The 16,987-nt window shown below is 50.8% G+C and overlaps 1 protein-coding gene across 8 annotated transcripts in view; it reads right to left on the reverse strand.

The window, feature by feature from the left end:
- Positions 1-16,987, reverse strand: part of TBX5 (T-box transcription factor 5) — a 126,120-nt gene that overhangs the window by 17,654 nt on the left and 91,479 nt on the right. For 5 of the 8 annotated variants that reach the window (XM_080559192.1, XM_080559193.1, XM_080559189.1 and 2 more), the window contains 6 exons: positions 16,470-16,645; positions 15,363-15,457; positions 12,693-12,812; positions 11,966-12,113; positions 9,687-9,839; positions 2,070-2,161 (listed from right to left, as the gene is read on the reverse strand). In XM_080559192.1, the coding sequence (XP_080415318.1) occupies positions 2,070-2,161; positions 9,687-9,839; positions 11,966-12,113; positions 12,693-12,812; positions 15,363-15,457; positions 16,470-16,616 (755 nt within the window). In that variant the 5' untranslated portion in view covers positions 16,617-16,645. Of the gene's footprint in view, positions 1-2,069; positions 2,162-9,686; positions 9,840-11,965; positions 12,114-12,692; positions 12,813-13,363; positions 14,658-15,362; positions 15,458-16,469; positions 16,646-16,740; positions 16,827-16,987 lie in introns of those variants that run through there. The other 3 variants (XM_080559191.1, XM_080559194.1, XM_080559196.1) reach the window with 3 other exon arrangements.

Here is a 16,987-nt window from a genome sequence, read left to right on the forward strand (position 1 = left end):
CGCTTTCAGCCTTGAATGGGTCTTTATTTTAACACAATAACTTACCCTGCTTTCCCTTAAAAAAAAATAAATAAATCTTTGTAAAGGTATAGAGTTATTTCCCTTCTATGTGCACAGAGGATAAGTTATTAAGGAAGTGAGCATCAAAAATTACCCTGCAATGTCAACGCTGGGGATTTTAACCCTTTCAACCGCATCAGGTCTGAGCACGTGCATTTATATATTCCAAGTGCTTCTGTTCACTGTATCATTGACTCTGACCGCAGGCCCCGCACAAAAATGCCAAGCAATTTTTAGCACAAGCTCTGCATGGCTGGGTGCCATGCTCTTCAGATGGCATGAAGCCCTTCTAATAGTCCTCGCTGTTCTGCCTCCTCCCTCCAAAAACCCCACGATGAATGTAAACCTTCAAATCTTTCCATCGACCATAATGAAAGGGTAGTTTAGCAGCAAAAATGTGCTGGGAACATCGTTACTCGAGTTCCAGCAGAGGTCAGGGGGCTGGCACCGGGGGGTGGGTGGGTGAAGCTATTTCAAGTGGCAATGCACAGGAAAATAAAGAAATAAATATTGACTTGCAATGCCAGCATCTGTGCAGTCATTGGAAACGGCAGGCAAGCAGGGAACACCAGGCACATTCAGAAGACCACAGAGATGATTTAGATTAAGAAGAGTGTTATTTATATATATGTGTATATATATATTTGCTTGTTTATTGGCTTTTTTGGATCTGAGCCTTAAAACATTTGTAAGTAGGCATGTATTTGCCCATTTGGTTGGACCAGATGATCTTGAAGGTCTTTTCCAACCTTAATGATTCGATGATTTGAGTGAGGATGGGGGTAGAAGCATTTGCAGGATAACAGGCATTATTTGTTGCCCACCAGCAGGATTTGTGAGGCTCTGAGATCCACAATCAGGTCACTAAATACAGCAAAGGGAAGAAATTTCTGCATCTGTACTGATATCAGCACTCCAGGCAGCAGCGACCACCTGCAGCCTGGAGAGATCTGCTCCAGCTTCCTGGGCTGGCCACGGAGGGACACATGCCAGCACAAGGTGACAGCGCACGTCCCTGCAGCCTCACACCGAGAGCCAGCTCTGCTGGTCCCGGAGAATAAGGGATCTGAGTCACTCCTGCCCTCCTGGATGGAAAATGCTATATTGAGCCTCTACATCTGTCTTAGGTATAATCATGGGTATGGCAACGTTCCTGCAAAACATTTGCACCAGGAAGTAACTTGACACATGGACGGAGTTCCAAGTTCAGTGAAAGACGTGAAGTTAATTACCAGCAGGGCCTGACATTTAGAAAAGGACTTGAAACAGGATTTTAAAACAGGCTTTAGGTATAGGTTTCAGCTTAAGTACTTACATCCAAAACTGAGATCCAAAAAAGACCTCTTTAGTCACCTGGCCCTGGAGATCCAACATTTTCTAACACCTTCCTTTTTCAACCTGAAACCACTGTGTCTATGCTCCTGCTCCACACATCCAGAACCAACCAGGCAAAGTTTCCCCTCCTGCCAAAGATCCTCTGAAAGCCAGCAACCAGCACAATGCACCGAGGTCTCCAGAGGCATCAGGAGAACCCTTAGCAAACCTGCTCTTGGAGGTTTGACTTCAAAGCACTGCCACCTGGGAAAAAACATCCACCAGCTCCCCTGCAAAAGCCTGATGAGCAGAGCTTCTCAGAGCTAGTCCAAGCCTCCTGTTGCTTTAGACAAGTTTAAACCCATGTACAGCAGCAGACAGAGAGGCTAAAGGTTGTTCCAGATGGAGACAAGTGACAAAGAAATACGAGGTCCCTGTGGCCAAAAGGACAACCAACATAAGATCATGCTTCTGTAACTCCATGGTTAAGACATTAACCTCGGAGCGGGAAGTCCTGGATTTTGGCCTCGCATCCTGCTGCTATTTCACCAGCGTGTCCTAAAATGCACAAGCAGGTGCCAGAGAAGGGCCTGCTGCTAAGTCCTTGCTTAGCTCAAGCCACAAGTGACACGCAAAGCGAAGCCTGGACAGTTGTCCCAGACCCGAGGGGTCCCCGCGATGAATGCGCGCATTACCTCTGCATCCTGGACATCCTGTGGAGCTCCATGTCGTCGCTGCCACGGAAACCTTTGGCAAAGGGGTTGTTCTCAATCTTTAACTGGGTGATCTGAAAGGGAGGAAATGCAACGGGTTCATCTCAAGTCCAAGGCAAGGCCCGAGAGAGTGGGGATATTGTTTATTAAACCCAAGCCAGTAAGGATGGGGGAGAAAACAGCTTTCAGGAACTCAAGTCATCCTTCAGCTCAGGCACTGACCATTCCAGATGGGTTTTCCTCTAGATCTGTCTGCTGGAAAAATATCACCTGTCAACAACCTCTCACTTCTTTCAGGCTTGGCCCATACCTAACATATGGGGCTGCACAGACAAATATTTCTCGCTGGAGGAAAGCTGGAAAATTACTTACTTTTTGCTGCTGGGATAGAAAGGGCTGTGCTGACCAGAAGACCAGCAATGAGGGTGGCACTGCCCAAACCTCACGGACACCAACAAATATTGGCTCATCAATGCACAACCCAAGCCTCGTATCTTAGACCTTGGAGCCTCCCTCAGGCTGCCAGGCTCACCCTTGCTGTATTTCAGAGCAGTTACCTGGATTGCAGGTGCTCTGCAGCTGATTTTCTTCCCCACCCAGCCCCCACACCTGGAGGCACTGCAGGGACTAACCACCCGAGGCACTTGGAGGGCAACTCCACTTCTGACCATCTGCCATGGGGGAATATTTCTCTCCCAATTTAGAAGGATTTAAGGGGGACTACTTTGCTACCTTCATTGTCTAAAGATTGCTAGTTTGAATCCTCCTCAAGCACCCAACTTTGGTCCTCTTGCAATATCTAAATTAAACATTTAAAGCAGCTGCTAAGGAGAAGGTACCCTTACCCAGGGTAAGGTACCTTACCCATGAGGCTGGACCAGGTGTGACCTAGCTGCACTGCCCCAAGTGCCAGCCTCATGCCAGCTGCTGCCCCAGGGCTGGCATGGCAAAGCAAGGGCAGCTCAAGCTCTGGCTCATCCAGCAGAAACACAGCCATAAATTCGCAGGTATAGGAAACAAATTTGTCCACAACACACAGCTGGGGGCAGAAATCAGGGACCCCAGCCTTAGGATGAGAGGAGAGGAGTGGTCTCTGTGCAAAATCCCATACAGCTTACTTTTAATATTTAGGCAGCAGTTCCCCTTCTTCCCTTTCTCCATCACAGCCCGGCAGTCCGAGCCCTCAGCAAGTGCTCGGGAGGGGACACAGCCCCATGTTTGCCCCCGGAGGGACTTCACGCTCTCACCGCCTCTGCTGGGATCACGGTCCTGCCGTCCCACTGACAGCGGTGCCAACGGGAAGGAAAGAGCCCGAGGTGGATGGCTGGAGAACAGAGAGAGGCTCGTGTTCACCAGCCGGACCCATCCCTTCACCAAAATTCAAAGAGAAAAGTCTGGCTCGCCTCGTGTCAACAGCAGACCTTGCCAGGTGTCTGCACAACCAGATTATTTTGCTGTTTTCTCATCTTTTAGCATATTTTTTTCCGTAGGCCGTTCGTTTACTTGCCCTTTTTGCCTAATTCAGCCCCAAATCTCACACACGGCCCCCGTCACCCACACGTGCTTGTCCCCATGGGTGTTCCCATTAAATCAGAATCTGAGTACACAAACAGACATTGTTTTTTTTTGGTCACATATTCCAGATTTCAAAGAGAAGGGTGAACAAACAATATTTTCGGACCAATACGCCATTTGAGATGTTTTCTAGCAGTAAAACCGGGACAAATTTTATAATTAAAAGCCCTGAATAATTAGACAACCAGCTTTGTATTTTGCAAAGAAACTGCCTATCATTTTTCAATGTCAAGGTGGTGGCTCTTTTATAATGAATAATACGTATTATTCAAACGTTGAATGCTTGTGCTATTTAATCTGCATTCTGAAGCGCACAAAATGTACAAGTTGTCCTCACTTGCTGATCCCAATGGCAATATTTGCTTGCATAAGTGAAGTCCTTCACGGAGTGAGGATTTACAGTATTGGCACGGGCACACCGCTGTACAAAGGGCCAGATTCATCCCAACCCGACCGTAGGCATTTTAACCAAGGCGCCTGCACTAGTCTCCCGGCATTCCTGCTGGAAGGGATGGAGGAAGATGGACACTGCCAGAGGGCACGCGGGCCCTGGGGTGGGCAGCATCGCTTTCGCGGGTCCCAAACTCTCCGCTAACTGAAGGAGGAGACATCAACATGTTGGCCCTTTATGTAAGCACCTTGGTTAAATAGCCTGTTTGATGAATCAAGCCTTTAGTCACCCACAAACGTCAGACAAAATATTGTAAGTGACCTTGATCTTGTGAACATGTTTCTTTAGGAGAAGTCCCCTAACTCTCATTGGGAGCACTCTTAGAAACAATGGGATTAACTTGTGTTGGTAGCAGAAAGCCCCAAGTGAAGCACAGCAAACTTTAAACAGCCTAAAATTCAGGATCTGCTACCTTGAAGGTATCAGAAACCATGGTTCTAAGAAGGCTTTAAGTTAGGCCTGAGCTCTTCAGTGTGCTTCAGATGGATTTCAGCGGGAGCTTTCAGAGCAGCTTCTCTAGGTGATAACCCGGGGTACCAACCCTAGCACCAAGTCCAAGCCAGTTATAGAAAAAATGCACGCAACAAACAGAAATTAACGAGCAACCTGGTGAATCTCTGCTTTAGAAAACAGCCCTGCAGAAGGTATTTTGTTTGGCTTCTTTTTGTCTGACTTACAAACTATTCGAGAGGTGGAAAAGCAAACGAATGGGTGGAAATTACCTTCTTCTGGATCAACTTTGCCACAGCAAAACTCTGTTTAATTGACTGTAACTCACTGGGGATGGGGGCAAAAAGCTGTCAGAAAGTCAAATGACAATTACATCATTAAAAATAAAAAAAATACCACGTCCTGCAAGGTCATTAAGACAGAACACCCGGGGGTAAATTATATAGCATAGATTCAATAAAACTGTAGGGCTTTGTTTATTAATTTGTTACTGCAAGAAAGTGATGGCAAAGTTAGCTTCTGACCACTGACTGCTAACGCTGCTGCAGATCCTCCTGAAAAGAGAGCTTTCCCCAGCGAAGCCTTCCTGATTTACACTTCTCAGTGCTTGTCTGACCCATGGGTTCATCTTCACTTTAACAGGAAGCGACAGTTCCCAATGAAATCTCAGTGCCGCTCCTCCACGCGCCTTTCTCTGGGCTAACTGACCACAAAACACGTCTGCTGAGACGTTTCCAACGGCATCTTTCGCTCCAGCATGATAAAATTTAGCCTTACATCTAGTTAGATTGAAGAAACATGCTTTCTTTACTTTTTTTTCTTTGCACATCCAAGTATTTATACAAGTACATGTCTCTACAGACTCATAAATATTGCTATGGCCATGGTTAAAACTATCAATTAATACTGATAAGTTTTTTTCAATTGCTTATAACTCTGCAAAACTTAGTTAGGACTGAAACGTTCCACACCAGGTGTCTGCTCTGGCCTCCTTTTTATGGACTTATTTTCCTATCAGCCAAACCTGATCCTTGCTTTCTGAGCACTGCAGCCAAGGGAAAACATACAGCTCTGCCCCCCGGGGCTCTCCTGGAGGCTATCCCGAAGCTATCCTAAAAGCTGGGCATTTTGGAAAACTACCTGCAGGTGACCATGGCCCTGCAGCCACTGTGCTCGGAGCAACTGGGAGGCCGGGCCTCCAGCTTGAAAGCACAGAGGCTTTTTCTTCTGCGCTCTCATATACCCCAGGTGGAAACCAAGTCAGCGTGGAGGAGAAGGAAGCCAAGCCAGGGCAGTGGGAAGGAAAAGAACTGGATGAAGACAAGGTGGCTGCTGAGCCTACGGACATCTGGCTGGGCCACGTGGAGGAGCTGGATGGGGAACGGGGGCTCGGAGCCCAAGGGAAAGGCCAGGGGAAGGGGGAGGCTGCTGGCAGGGGGGAGGATGCCGAACCCAGAAGCCAGTGAAGGAAATGGGAGGGACTGGGAGCCAGTGGCTGGTCGGAGTTACTGGTGTGAGACAGAAGGGCCCATTGAGAAGGCTGTTGGCTGAACTGGGAGGGCGAGCAGAGACAGACCCTGCACAGTGCCTGGTGGGGAGGAGGTGGGGAAGGGCCAGAGTGGAGAGAGGCAAGGTGCCCATGTTCAGCCTGGGGAGGGGGCCTGGATTCAGGGACCCAAAGGGGCCAGGAGTGGGCTCAACACCCTGTCCTGGAGCTGCTGGACAGACAGGGACAAGACTGGGACCAAGAGGCAAAGCAGCAGCTCAGAGAGGGGCTGTGAAAGCAACAAGGTCTCCTGATGGAAGCATTTTCCCACCAAACCTTTGAGAACAGGGATGCAAAGAGCCCCCACGGGGCTCAGTGAGAGGGGAAGAGCTCAGGCCACCAGGAAGGTCCCCAAGCCACCAAGAGCTACCCAAAATGCTGGTGACAAAGAGGAGACGTGCCCATCACCCCGCGGGATGCCAGCCAGGCCCCCATGTTCATGGCCTCTGACGGACCAAAGCGATGGATGCGGCCACCTGCGACCAAAGCCAAGGAGAAGTCATCTCCCAAAGCAACAAATCCTGAGCCCAAAGACCTGCCTGTGCCCTGCAGCACCTACATCTACAATGTCCTGTCAACAGAGCAACAAAGGGCCACGCGCTTGGAGCAGAAAGGCTAAAAGTCATCATTGCCCACCAGCTACTTGGGAATGCACCCGACCTGTCTTCAGGCTCTAAGCATCACTATGGTGTCCACAGCATCCCAGCTAGGGCTGATGTTTCCTGAAAAGAATTTGGGCTACCAAGAATGTTAAATAACTTAGGGGGTAAAAAAAAAAAAAAAATCAGCATAAAACCGGATATCCTAAGGGGGGAAAAACAATATAAAGCCCAAGTCCAGCTAACAGGGAAAAGTAGGTTGTAAAAATTAATGAGAATAATTGTTGTGAATTCTTGCTTTTGAAAGAAACCTCAAGAGGGCAGAACCTTAATTATTTCTGTCTATTAGGGTTCATTTCCTGGTCCTAAGTAGAGAGCTAGTACCTAATAAATATGAGCTAGTAACACAATGATTTAAGCTACAGCGAAACGGTACTTAACTGGGGGGGGAAGTTAATATTTGGGAATCAACCTGATTGCAAGCACCCATTGTGTAAATGGCAAGGAAATGAAATGCGCATGTGACCTATTTTAACACCTCCATATTTCTGGGGTCTTTTCTCAGGGCTGCAGAGAGGGGGGAGGTGGCCGACCGAGCTGCTGACAAGCACACTGAAAACTTTACAAAAACTTTCTTCGTAGCTTAACCCTCCGTTTGGGGAGCAGGGCTGGGGTAGGGGAGAGCCCAGTGGGCTTAAATGTCTTTGCAGGCTGCCTAAAATATCAGGGGAAATAAGTACAAGCCCTGTATGGGGATTGCAGCTGTGCTATTGAAATAAATTGACTGATCTGAAATCGGGCAGGTATTTCTATAAGCTGTGTAAGCATAGACTCAAACACACTTATGGGCAAGTCATACAATTAATACTGTGATATAATTCACATATAACATAGCTCTTGAAACCTAAAACATGGGTATGTATAGATTATTGTGTATATATGCGAGTAAAACATGTCAGTGAATAAAAGCTGCGTGTATAAAATGCTTCAGAGTATAAAAACTGTGTGGATAAGAGGATGTGTGTGAAGAGTGTTCTCCAGGTGATGGGTAGAAGTGGGAGCTGTAAATGGGAATAAATAGGTAGTGCACAGACAACGAGATGTGGGGATGGATGGACGGACAGACCCTCCCTGGGGAGCTCTGTACAGACAGACAGCCTGCGACCACTGATGGCAATGGGAAGCAGTCCCCACTGCAACCTGAAAATGTGCTTTGCACAAAAAAATCCCATCTCAGCTGTGAAAGCCGTGCTGGGGTTTCTGCCTGTGGACAACCCCCCACGGCCATCACCCCTCCTGTGCCACTGTGCCGACAACAGCATCAGCTGCGCACCGGTGCTGAGCTTCACCCACACTGGGGCAAGCTGCAGATTTTATTCCCTTCCCTGGAGGGAGATGCCATTTAGGGTAGATCATTCCCTGGTTTATTTTTATGGCCGTATCTTTCTCAATTGGGGCTTTATCTTGGGGCTACGGCCTCGCTTTTACTCGCTCCCCCAAGCAATTCGGTGCTGCAAGAGGAGGAATGCACATGTCGGGGATGGAGGGATGCAAGTGTGTGTAAAATGTGTAGGGGGTGTGTAAAATATGTAGTGGTGTCTGTGTGTGTGCGTGTGCATGTGTCTGCTGGGATGCGAGCGCGTGTGTGTCTGTAGGGATTCATGCGCTCGTCAGTGCGTGTGTTTTGACAGAGACGGATATGCAGATGTCATTTCTTATCAACCAGATGTTGTTGATTTACAATCAAATATTCCTGCTCCTCCTAATATGGCAGTTTTCCCAAACTACTGTGCTTACATGTTTTTGCTTCGCTTTGTTTTATTTGCATGCTCTTTTTTTTTTTCTCTACAAAACAGTCCTATTTTTCTTCAAAGGAAAGCAGTTAACTTCAGGTCTGTTTTCTCCTAGGGAAATGCATTTAAAGCAAGCAGTGTGTCCTGTTTTATTAACTCCCAGTTCTATTAATATTATATTCTTTCTCCGAATCCATCAAGCAGAAGTTAAACTTGATTTTATAGCATCCACAGCGGAGTTATAATTTAAGGCATAATTTGGCGAGGGCTCAACTTGGATTCAGTTTGCCTCTCCTGGTCGTGCCAACAGCTCCTATTTTAAAGGGCAGGGAAGTATTTTCTTTTCTCCCTAGCTACGGTGAAACACTCTTTCTTCTCCAGCCTACCTCTGCTCCCCACGGCTCCCCGGCCAACCGGCAGACGGAGGAAACGCGACCATTTCATGCACGTTTAGGAGCTTCCCTGTTACATCTCCAGGAAAGCATCCAGGGTGTTAAATGACCTTTCTCCATTAAAAAAAAAATAATAATCACATAATTCACTATGTCAAGCATAAGGGAGCTATCCTACCTGCCTGTAAGGACAAGTAAAAGCCCTGCTTTCTACACCATTAGGGGAAACCATGCGGAGGCACCATGGGACAGCCCCAGATGGCCACATCTTCGCATATTTTGCTTTGTTTTGTTGGGGCAGGAGCAAGCGACTGCAGGCACAGAGCCTCCCTTCCTGCCAGGGTCTTGCTGCCAACCCCGCAGCCCTCGGCCGGCGGGGAAGGAGCCGGCCCCGAACAAAGGGACGAAGCGCAGCCAGCCCGGGTTATCAGGGCCCCCTGGCCGCCGAGGGGAGCGCCCGGCTCCCTTCTCCAGCGCCAGATTACGAGAGCCTTTGACCGATGGGGGGAAAGGAGATAAAGCCAACTTCCTCGGTTGGTCGTCTCCTCTCTGAGCAAACCATCCTGTTGAGCTCATTCCCCCTCGGCTCGCCCTAAAGTCTTTGGATGCTTTGTGTGCGTCGCCAGGAATAACAGGGGACGGGACAAAACCCGAGGGATGAGGAGGGCGTGCAGGGAGAAGGAAGGGAGCAAAGAAGAAGGGGAGCAGAGGGCCTCAAAAGGAGTTGTGGCAGGAGGCAGAGAAGAAGAGGAGACACAGTTTGCCTGGCACGAAGGCCAGCCCAGCCCCTCACCTTGTGGTTTTGGTAGGAGGTGACGGCGATGAAGGCTGTCTCGGGGAAGACGTGGGTGCAGAAGGCAGTGTTCTTGGAGCCGAAGCCATTGTTCTCGTCGGCCTTCACGATGTGCAGCCGGGGCTGGTACTTGTGCATGGAGTTGAGGATGATCTGGGCATGGGGAGAAGGAGAGGACATCCCGTGGGAATGGAGGGGGCACAACGCCATGCAGTCCCCAGCCCACAGACATGGAGAGGAGAAGAGAGGGACCAGCAGGCCCTCTCAAGAAAGCTTTTTTCCTCCCCAAAAGCTTCTCCTCTTCAGCCCCCCCCCCCCCCCCCCAGCACGGATATTACTTGTGCTGGGGGCATCTCTCCCCAGAAAAGCAGCCATGCCACAGCCAAAAGAGCCCATCAGGGGCTTTTTTTTTTTTTTGGCCAACCCCCTCCCCCCCCAAGCAGCATTCCTTTGTGGCTGCAGGGCAAGTTGAGTCCTTACCTGCTGCCCGCCCTGAAGCCCTGGGTTGCGCTGCTGTGTTCCCCCCCCACCCAGGAACCCTAATATGTGTTGCCACAGCCAGTGGGGGCTGTTCCTACCCCCACAGCCCCCACCACGGCAGCACGGGTATCTCAGCCCCCCTCCCCAGCAACCCTACAAGATATGGGGAGAGAAGCAAGGGGGTGATTTAGTGACCCCCCCCAACCCTGCCACCCCCACAGGACGAGGACAGGAGGGTGGCAGGGAGGGAAGCGCTGTTTCGGAGATAAAAAGCGGCCCCTCCTCGGTACCGGGTTAATCTCTGGGGCGGTGGCGGGGGGGTTTGGGGAGGGGGGGACACTGGCGACAGCGAGACGCAGCGCGCCCCGACGCCGGGCCCCGACGGCCTCGCCGCCTCCCCCGTCCCGGGGGTTTAAGCAAATTGCTTTGACATCCGGGAAAGCCGCAGACATCAACGGTGAACGATCTAATGGGTTTTAATTTCATTACCGCGACGCTAATTGAGAGGCTCCCGGTGCAGCTCCGCCTCTGAAGTCCCTTTTGTCGTCCCCCCCCCAAGAGCTTTGGCGTTGCTTGCAGGGACTTTTCCCCAGAGCCGCCTGCTCGCAGCGGGGGGATGCCTTCCCCCTCCACATACACCGCCAAAAAATAAAAAGCCCCCCCCCCCCCCCCCCGAAAAGAAAAAACCGTCCCGGGGGTGGGAGAGGTGCCCCCCGAGCTCCCCACCCATTTCCTGGCACGTCCTGGGCCCTGGAAAGCAGCGCTCGCAAAGCGCCTCTCCCCAAGTCCCACGGTAAAGGCAATAAAACACAATAAAATGAAATAAAATAAATTAAAACACCCCCCGCCTGGAGACGGAACGGGGGCTAGGCAAAGGATGCTCGGCATTGGGGTGGGCTGAGGGCTCCGCCGGCCGCTTCTCAGCCCCCACGTGGGCGTGTTTAAGAACACAAGATTTAACATGAAAAAAAGCGAAAAAAGAGGGAAAAAAAAAAAAAAAAAAGCTTGGGGAAAAAATGAAACTGAAGTGTTGAAATGAGACTGGAGAAAAATACGCTCTTGGAAGGGGGTGGTGGGATCTGGATTCGGATACCCGCTTAAGTAATTATATATATAATTATATACATATATTATTCATGCATGCACATATACACTCGCTCAGAGAAACACGTATCTTTGGAGACTTTCGAAGGCGAGCTGTTTCTGGCTGCAGAATTCACACAAGCTTTCACGGTCCCTTGGGTCTAGCAAAGCCCTTTTTATGTCCAAGAAGCTCTTGCGGGATGTTTTTTTCTCCTTTTTTATTGTCTTTAATTATTGTTGCCTTTTTTTTTTTTTTCTTTGGATCGAGGGATCCGCATGGCTTTAGGTCCTATTTCCTCGAATAATTACGCCTGATAGATTTTACCTGTTAGCCAAATTCGCGGAGGCAGCGAGCAGATTTTACCGCTCGGAGACTCCCCATGAGGTTAAAACCAGGTAGCTAAACAGTCAATTAAGCCGGGCCCTGGGGTCTGTAATCAATTCCCACGCAGCGCTGCGAAATACTTTTTTTTTCTTTTTTCTTTTTTTTTTAATAATTTATGGAATTTCTGGGGGTGCCGATCACTGGGGTTCATCCCACCCCAAAAAGGCAGAAAATAACACCCCACCAAGACAAAGGGTTCGGACCGTGACCTTCGTGGCTCTGGGGGGATGCCACGCGTGGGGACACCCACGGGAGCACGCGTGGGTTGCCGGCCGCCCTCCCCGGTGGGAACCCGCATCTCCCGACCCCAAACCACCGTGGGGGGACTCACATGTCCGAAGGGGTCGAGGTGGTTGTTGGTGAGTTTGAGCTTCTGGAAGGACACCAGCTGCCGCATCCAGTGCGCTCCGGTGGCGGGGGAGTCGGGGTGCACGTAGAGGCGGCCGGGCATGGCCGGCTCTGCCTTCCCCGTCACGGACCTGCGTGGGACAGGGACACTGAGCTCCGGCGGAGGCACCCACACCCTTGGGTGTCCCAGCACCGCGCAGGTGGCCCCGGGTTTCAGAGGCAGCCGGGCGGTCTTCGGGAGAAAAGACATTTACAGACACACGCACGGCGCGGAGAATTAATTGAGAGCTTTGGCACTTTTCCCGTCCCAGATCGCTGTTTCCCCGTTTAACCCCATCCTTCCCCCTTCCTAATTACCTACACCCCAGCCAGGAGCAGAGCAACCGCGGCGTACCCATCCTTCACCGTTTCCCCGCCCGCAGATATTTAATTACAATTAAACCATCCGCTCCACAATAGCCAACAGTCCCCATCGTTAAACGGGATTGCAGGTATTGTTAGCTAATTGCAACTTTTTTTTCCTTTTCCTTTTTTTTTTCCTTGTTTATTTTTATTTATTTATTTTTACTTTCCTCTCCTGAGGAGCAACCCGAAGCCCCAGCACCGACAAGAGGTGCTCGCCGCCGGTTCGCGAGCATCTCCCAGCCCGTGCTGCCCAGGTTTCCCGACATGAAGCAACCCTCCGTCCCCTTCCCCCCGGGCTTGCGTACCATTTATTATCTGCAAATTTGTATCTGTGGTCATCCGCTGGTACAATATCCATCAACAGTATGTACTTAGTTTTTGGATTAAGTCCAGTGACCTTCACTTTGTAACTGGGGAACATGCGCCTGTAAAAAGAAATAAGTACATCAGTATAAAAAGGAGAGAAGGGAAAGTTTCTCAAGGTGATTTTGTGAGTGTGTTTGCGAGGACGAGCCCGGGGAGGGGGCATTTGAGAAAGGGGCGATGCCGTGCTCTGGGGTGGCCCCTGCAGCCGGGCTGGGGCGTGGGAGCCGGGCGGGCTCTCGGCTGAGCCGTAGTTCCGAGCCTGGCAGCTTTATTTGTTTACCTGCTCGTGTATTCCTATCTTTATTATCACCTATTTCGCCAATACTTCGATACTCCTTTAAAAAAAAATAAAATAAAATAAACTAATCCGGTCGTGAGATCTTTTGGAAGCAAGTTACTTTCCTGTTTGTTTAAAGTGTTGGAACAGCAGGGGAGATTTGCCAAAAAAAAGAAAGTAAAAATATATTTCTGTAAATGTGCGTATTTCAAATACGTATATTTCAACAAGCCTCCGTGTGTATCAACGGTTCTGTGTTCAGATATGGAAAAAATACAGGCGCTCAGGTGTAACACCGAATCTGTGCGCATACAAAGACATCAGCAAACACACCTGACAAATACTTGGAAACATTCAGATACACGCTGAGGACAGGGGTTTCTCGAAATATTTTCCATTACTGCGAGGCAGAGACTTAAAACACCGATGTTATTTTAGTTTGAGCTTTCCAAATATTTAAAAATAAAGCAGATGAAAACGTATCCCTTGACTTAAACCACGCATAAACAAAAAACCCCACACCTCTAAAAATACTGCACTCCTCTCCAAGGCTTGGGCTCTTATCTCTGCGATAGGGCATCTGGGCTGGTTTTTAAATTCACAGTAAAAAGCCGAAGGGGGAGAAAAAAGGGCAGTAACGGACAAAGTGGGGGGTTAGCCTTAGCGTTTTGAGGGTGAAGAAACCAAACTCCACCCGAACGACGATCTGTAACTTCATCGAAAACACCTGACCAACAAGATCCCGGGCTTCTCCAACAATAAACAGAAGGAATTATATAAATAAGTAAAACTATCCCATATCTACCCCGGTGAAGCGTGCTCTCTCCCCTAAAGACCCCGCGCTGTAAATGTCTATTTTATTGCTCTCCAGACGAGGTTCCTAGCCGTGGAGATATTTGTTTGAAATTTCTGCAAGGTGGTTCGTGTCTGTCTCCCTTCGTGAGCTGCTTTTTGGGAAAAATAAACCGCTTTTTCGCGAAGTCCCCGCACCCCCGAGCGGAGCCGGCGCCGAGCCACCGGCTGTCCCCAGCTCCCGCACCGCCGTTTTTCCTTTAGAAATCGCCATTTTCAGCTTGCAGGGAGCTTCAAAAGCTAGGCGAGCCGTGAGACAAATCTATTTGTAAAACTTTATGCAGCCGGCTCTGTTTTGTTTTTTTTTTTTCCTCCCTCTTCAGGCAAATTTTGGAAGACCACAACAACTACCAGATGACAGAGCAAAATGAAAGTTTGGCTCCGCGTGGTTTGTTGTGCCCTCGCAATCTAAAGCTGTTTTTAAATCTATTTCTGTGCCGAGGCGGTGGCAGGTAAGTCGCTGAATTTAACATCGCGACGAGAAGAGCCCCGCGACAGGAGTTTGCTGATGGGACCGGAGAAACTGCTCCTGGGTTTCTGCCTTAGGCACTCCGTTTAACAGCCCTCCAGGACGTCAATATTAGGGATAATGTTAAATCGCCTCAAATATCTTCGCGTACACATATAAATATATCTGCGGATCACGTTTACTCAGCCGCTCATGGAATCGATTACGCCCAGTCCCAATAAAGTTGGGTTTGCGAGGCTGTATATTTTTCTACACACCCACGCAGACAAACACACACGTATAGAAATGTGTATCTGGCCACAGCTAGATACGCATGCTATTTATTTGCGGGCACATCTATCTCTGCGTCTAAACAGCCACGATATCAGTACATAAACAGGAGCTTCGACTTTTAAATGGGGTGGCGTGGGTGTTCTGGTTATATTCTCCCCAACGAGCACGTAATAAATAAGAAGCCTCGGGAAACAGCGGAAGGCATTACAAAATCGCAGAAGGACGGGGCTGCTCCTTTAATTAAAAATAATAATAATAATAATAATAATTAATAATAATAACGAAATCGCCCCGCGAGATTCTCTAAACAAGGTTAGCTTTTGGCCAAGTGGTTGCAACTCGCGCTTGCCTGGAAAGCTTCCAAAGGCCTGAAATTGGGATTAACGATCCAACTGTTCTGGTTAAGAAAAGAGCCAGAAGAAACAATTTCTCCTCAATATATCCTCGCAGGGAGGGCCCGGCAGTGCCGGGGCAGAGCCGAGCAGCCCGGGCAATGCTGTGCGGGCTGTCCCGGGGCCGCGACACGGACCCGTGGCCTCTCCCACGGGAGACACGAACATCCCCGGGGCTCGGGGAAGCAGCGGCTGGGCACCCACAGAACACGCGAACACGCGTGGGGAGGCCCGGAGGGGCAGCCCGGTGCAAAGTCATCCCCGCAAACACGCGTGAACCAAGGAGAATCCGGCCCCACGGCCCCAAAAAGGGGGGCGAGGGGCTTGCTGGATGCTCGTTGCTTACCTTCCAGCCTTTGTTATGATCATCTCTGTCCCCACTTCGTGAAATTTCAGCCACAGCTCCCGCTCGTGCAAAAACACTTTGATTCCTTCCATGCCCTGCAAGGGAGGGAGGCAGAGCCGGGTTACCCGGCCGGGGAGCCTCGGAGCACCCAAACCCCGGGGGGAAGCCGGAGTTTGGTTTGCAGAGCCGGGGGGAGGCCGAGGGGGACCCCGGTGGTGCTGAGCAAAGGGAGCCCCGGGGCAGGATCCTCGGTGCGCTGGGAGTGGGGAGCAATACCCAGCTGTTCCCCCCCACACCCTAAACCAAGCACATTTCCCCCTCCTAAATAAAAAGGAAGGCCGAAGGCCGAGCAGGCACTGAGCGTGAGGTCTCCCGGTGAGGATTTACCCACGAGGAACACGCGGGAGAGGTCGGTGGTGAAACCTCTCCTCACCCCCCCCACCCCCCGATGCCCCCAGCCCCCTCCTCGGCAATGCGGGGAGCAGCGGCCGGTGTGCCCCCGGGGGAGTCCACGCGTGTCCCAGCACCACGCAGAGCCCCGGGGGGGGGCGAGGGCTTGTGGGGGGGTGCGAGGGGGACCGCCGGGGGTGCCTAGCCCCTGGTGGCTGCTGGGGTGCCCACGCGTGACCCCCCATTCGGGTGCGTGGGTGCGGGCAGAGCAGTGTAAGTGCGCGCCCGGCCGTGGGGTGGGAGCTCGTCTGCGTGTAAATGTCACGCTGAGAGGCACGGGAGTCCGTGGGACGTAGAAATCCGTGCACATGGCCTCAGGGGGCATTTGCACACCCAGGTGTGGACGCGTGGGACCGTGCGTGTCAGTGCAGGAGGGGGTGCATGTTTCGGGTGGGTTTTCCTCCCGTGCCCCCCCCCCCCCCCCCCCCCCCACGCACCCCACGAACACGTTCACCATTCGTTCAGCGCCTGACCACGGCCCCGGATAATGGGAAAGCAGAGAAAAAAAAAAAATAAAGTTTCCGACAACCAGGTGGGAATTTTCTCTCCCGTGGGGCCTAAAAGGACTCCTCGCTGCCCAGAGCTGAGGGGAAAAATGCGAAGAAAAGGGAAAAAAATAAAAAGCAAAGGGGAGGCTGGCTGAGGCCGGGTCCTTACCTGCTGGGTGAAGGCTGCCTGGGGAGAGGTGGGGGGCTTGCTGGGGGCCCCCAGCTGCGTGTCCTGCTTGGCGTCAGCCTGCAGCTCCTTGGCCTCCGAGTCAGCCGGCGTGGTGGGGAGCCCAAAGCCTTCCTCGCTATCCGCCATGTTACGAGCTTCCTTCACCGAATCCCCCACTGCAGGCACACATCGGGGAGAGAGCAGAGATAAGAGGCGCACAAGTCAAGGCTGACGTTTAATAAAATAGATATATATAAATATAGAAATTCACATGCACGGAGCCCGGCGTTTGCGGGGCTGGTGGGCGAACCCGCAACTCACTTCCAGCCGCCCGGGGAAGGGAACGAGGCCCTTTAACTTTAGGAGGGGGAGAAATAAAGACTTTTATTTATTATCGCAGCCCGCAAGGGATGATAGGATTTGGGGGGGGGGGGGGAGGGGGAGAGGGGAGGCGGTATTATTAAATGCATCTTTTGGAAAAAGGTAAACAGCCTCTCTCCCGCAGCCCGATGGCAGAG

Source organism: Anser brachyrhynchus (assembly GCF_964034855.1).
Source record: "Anser brachyrhynchus genome assembly, chromosome: 17".
NCBI lineage: Eukaryota > Metazoa > Chordata > Aves > Anseriformes > Anatidae > Anser > Anser brachyrhynchus.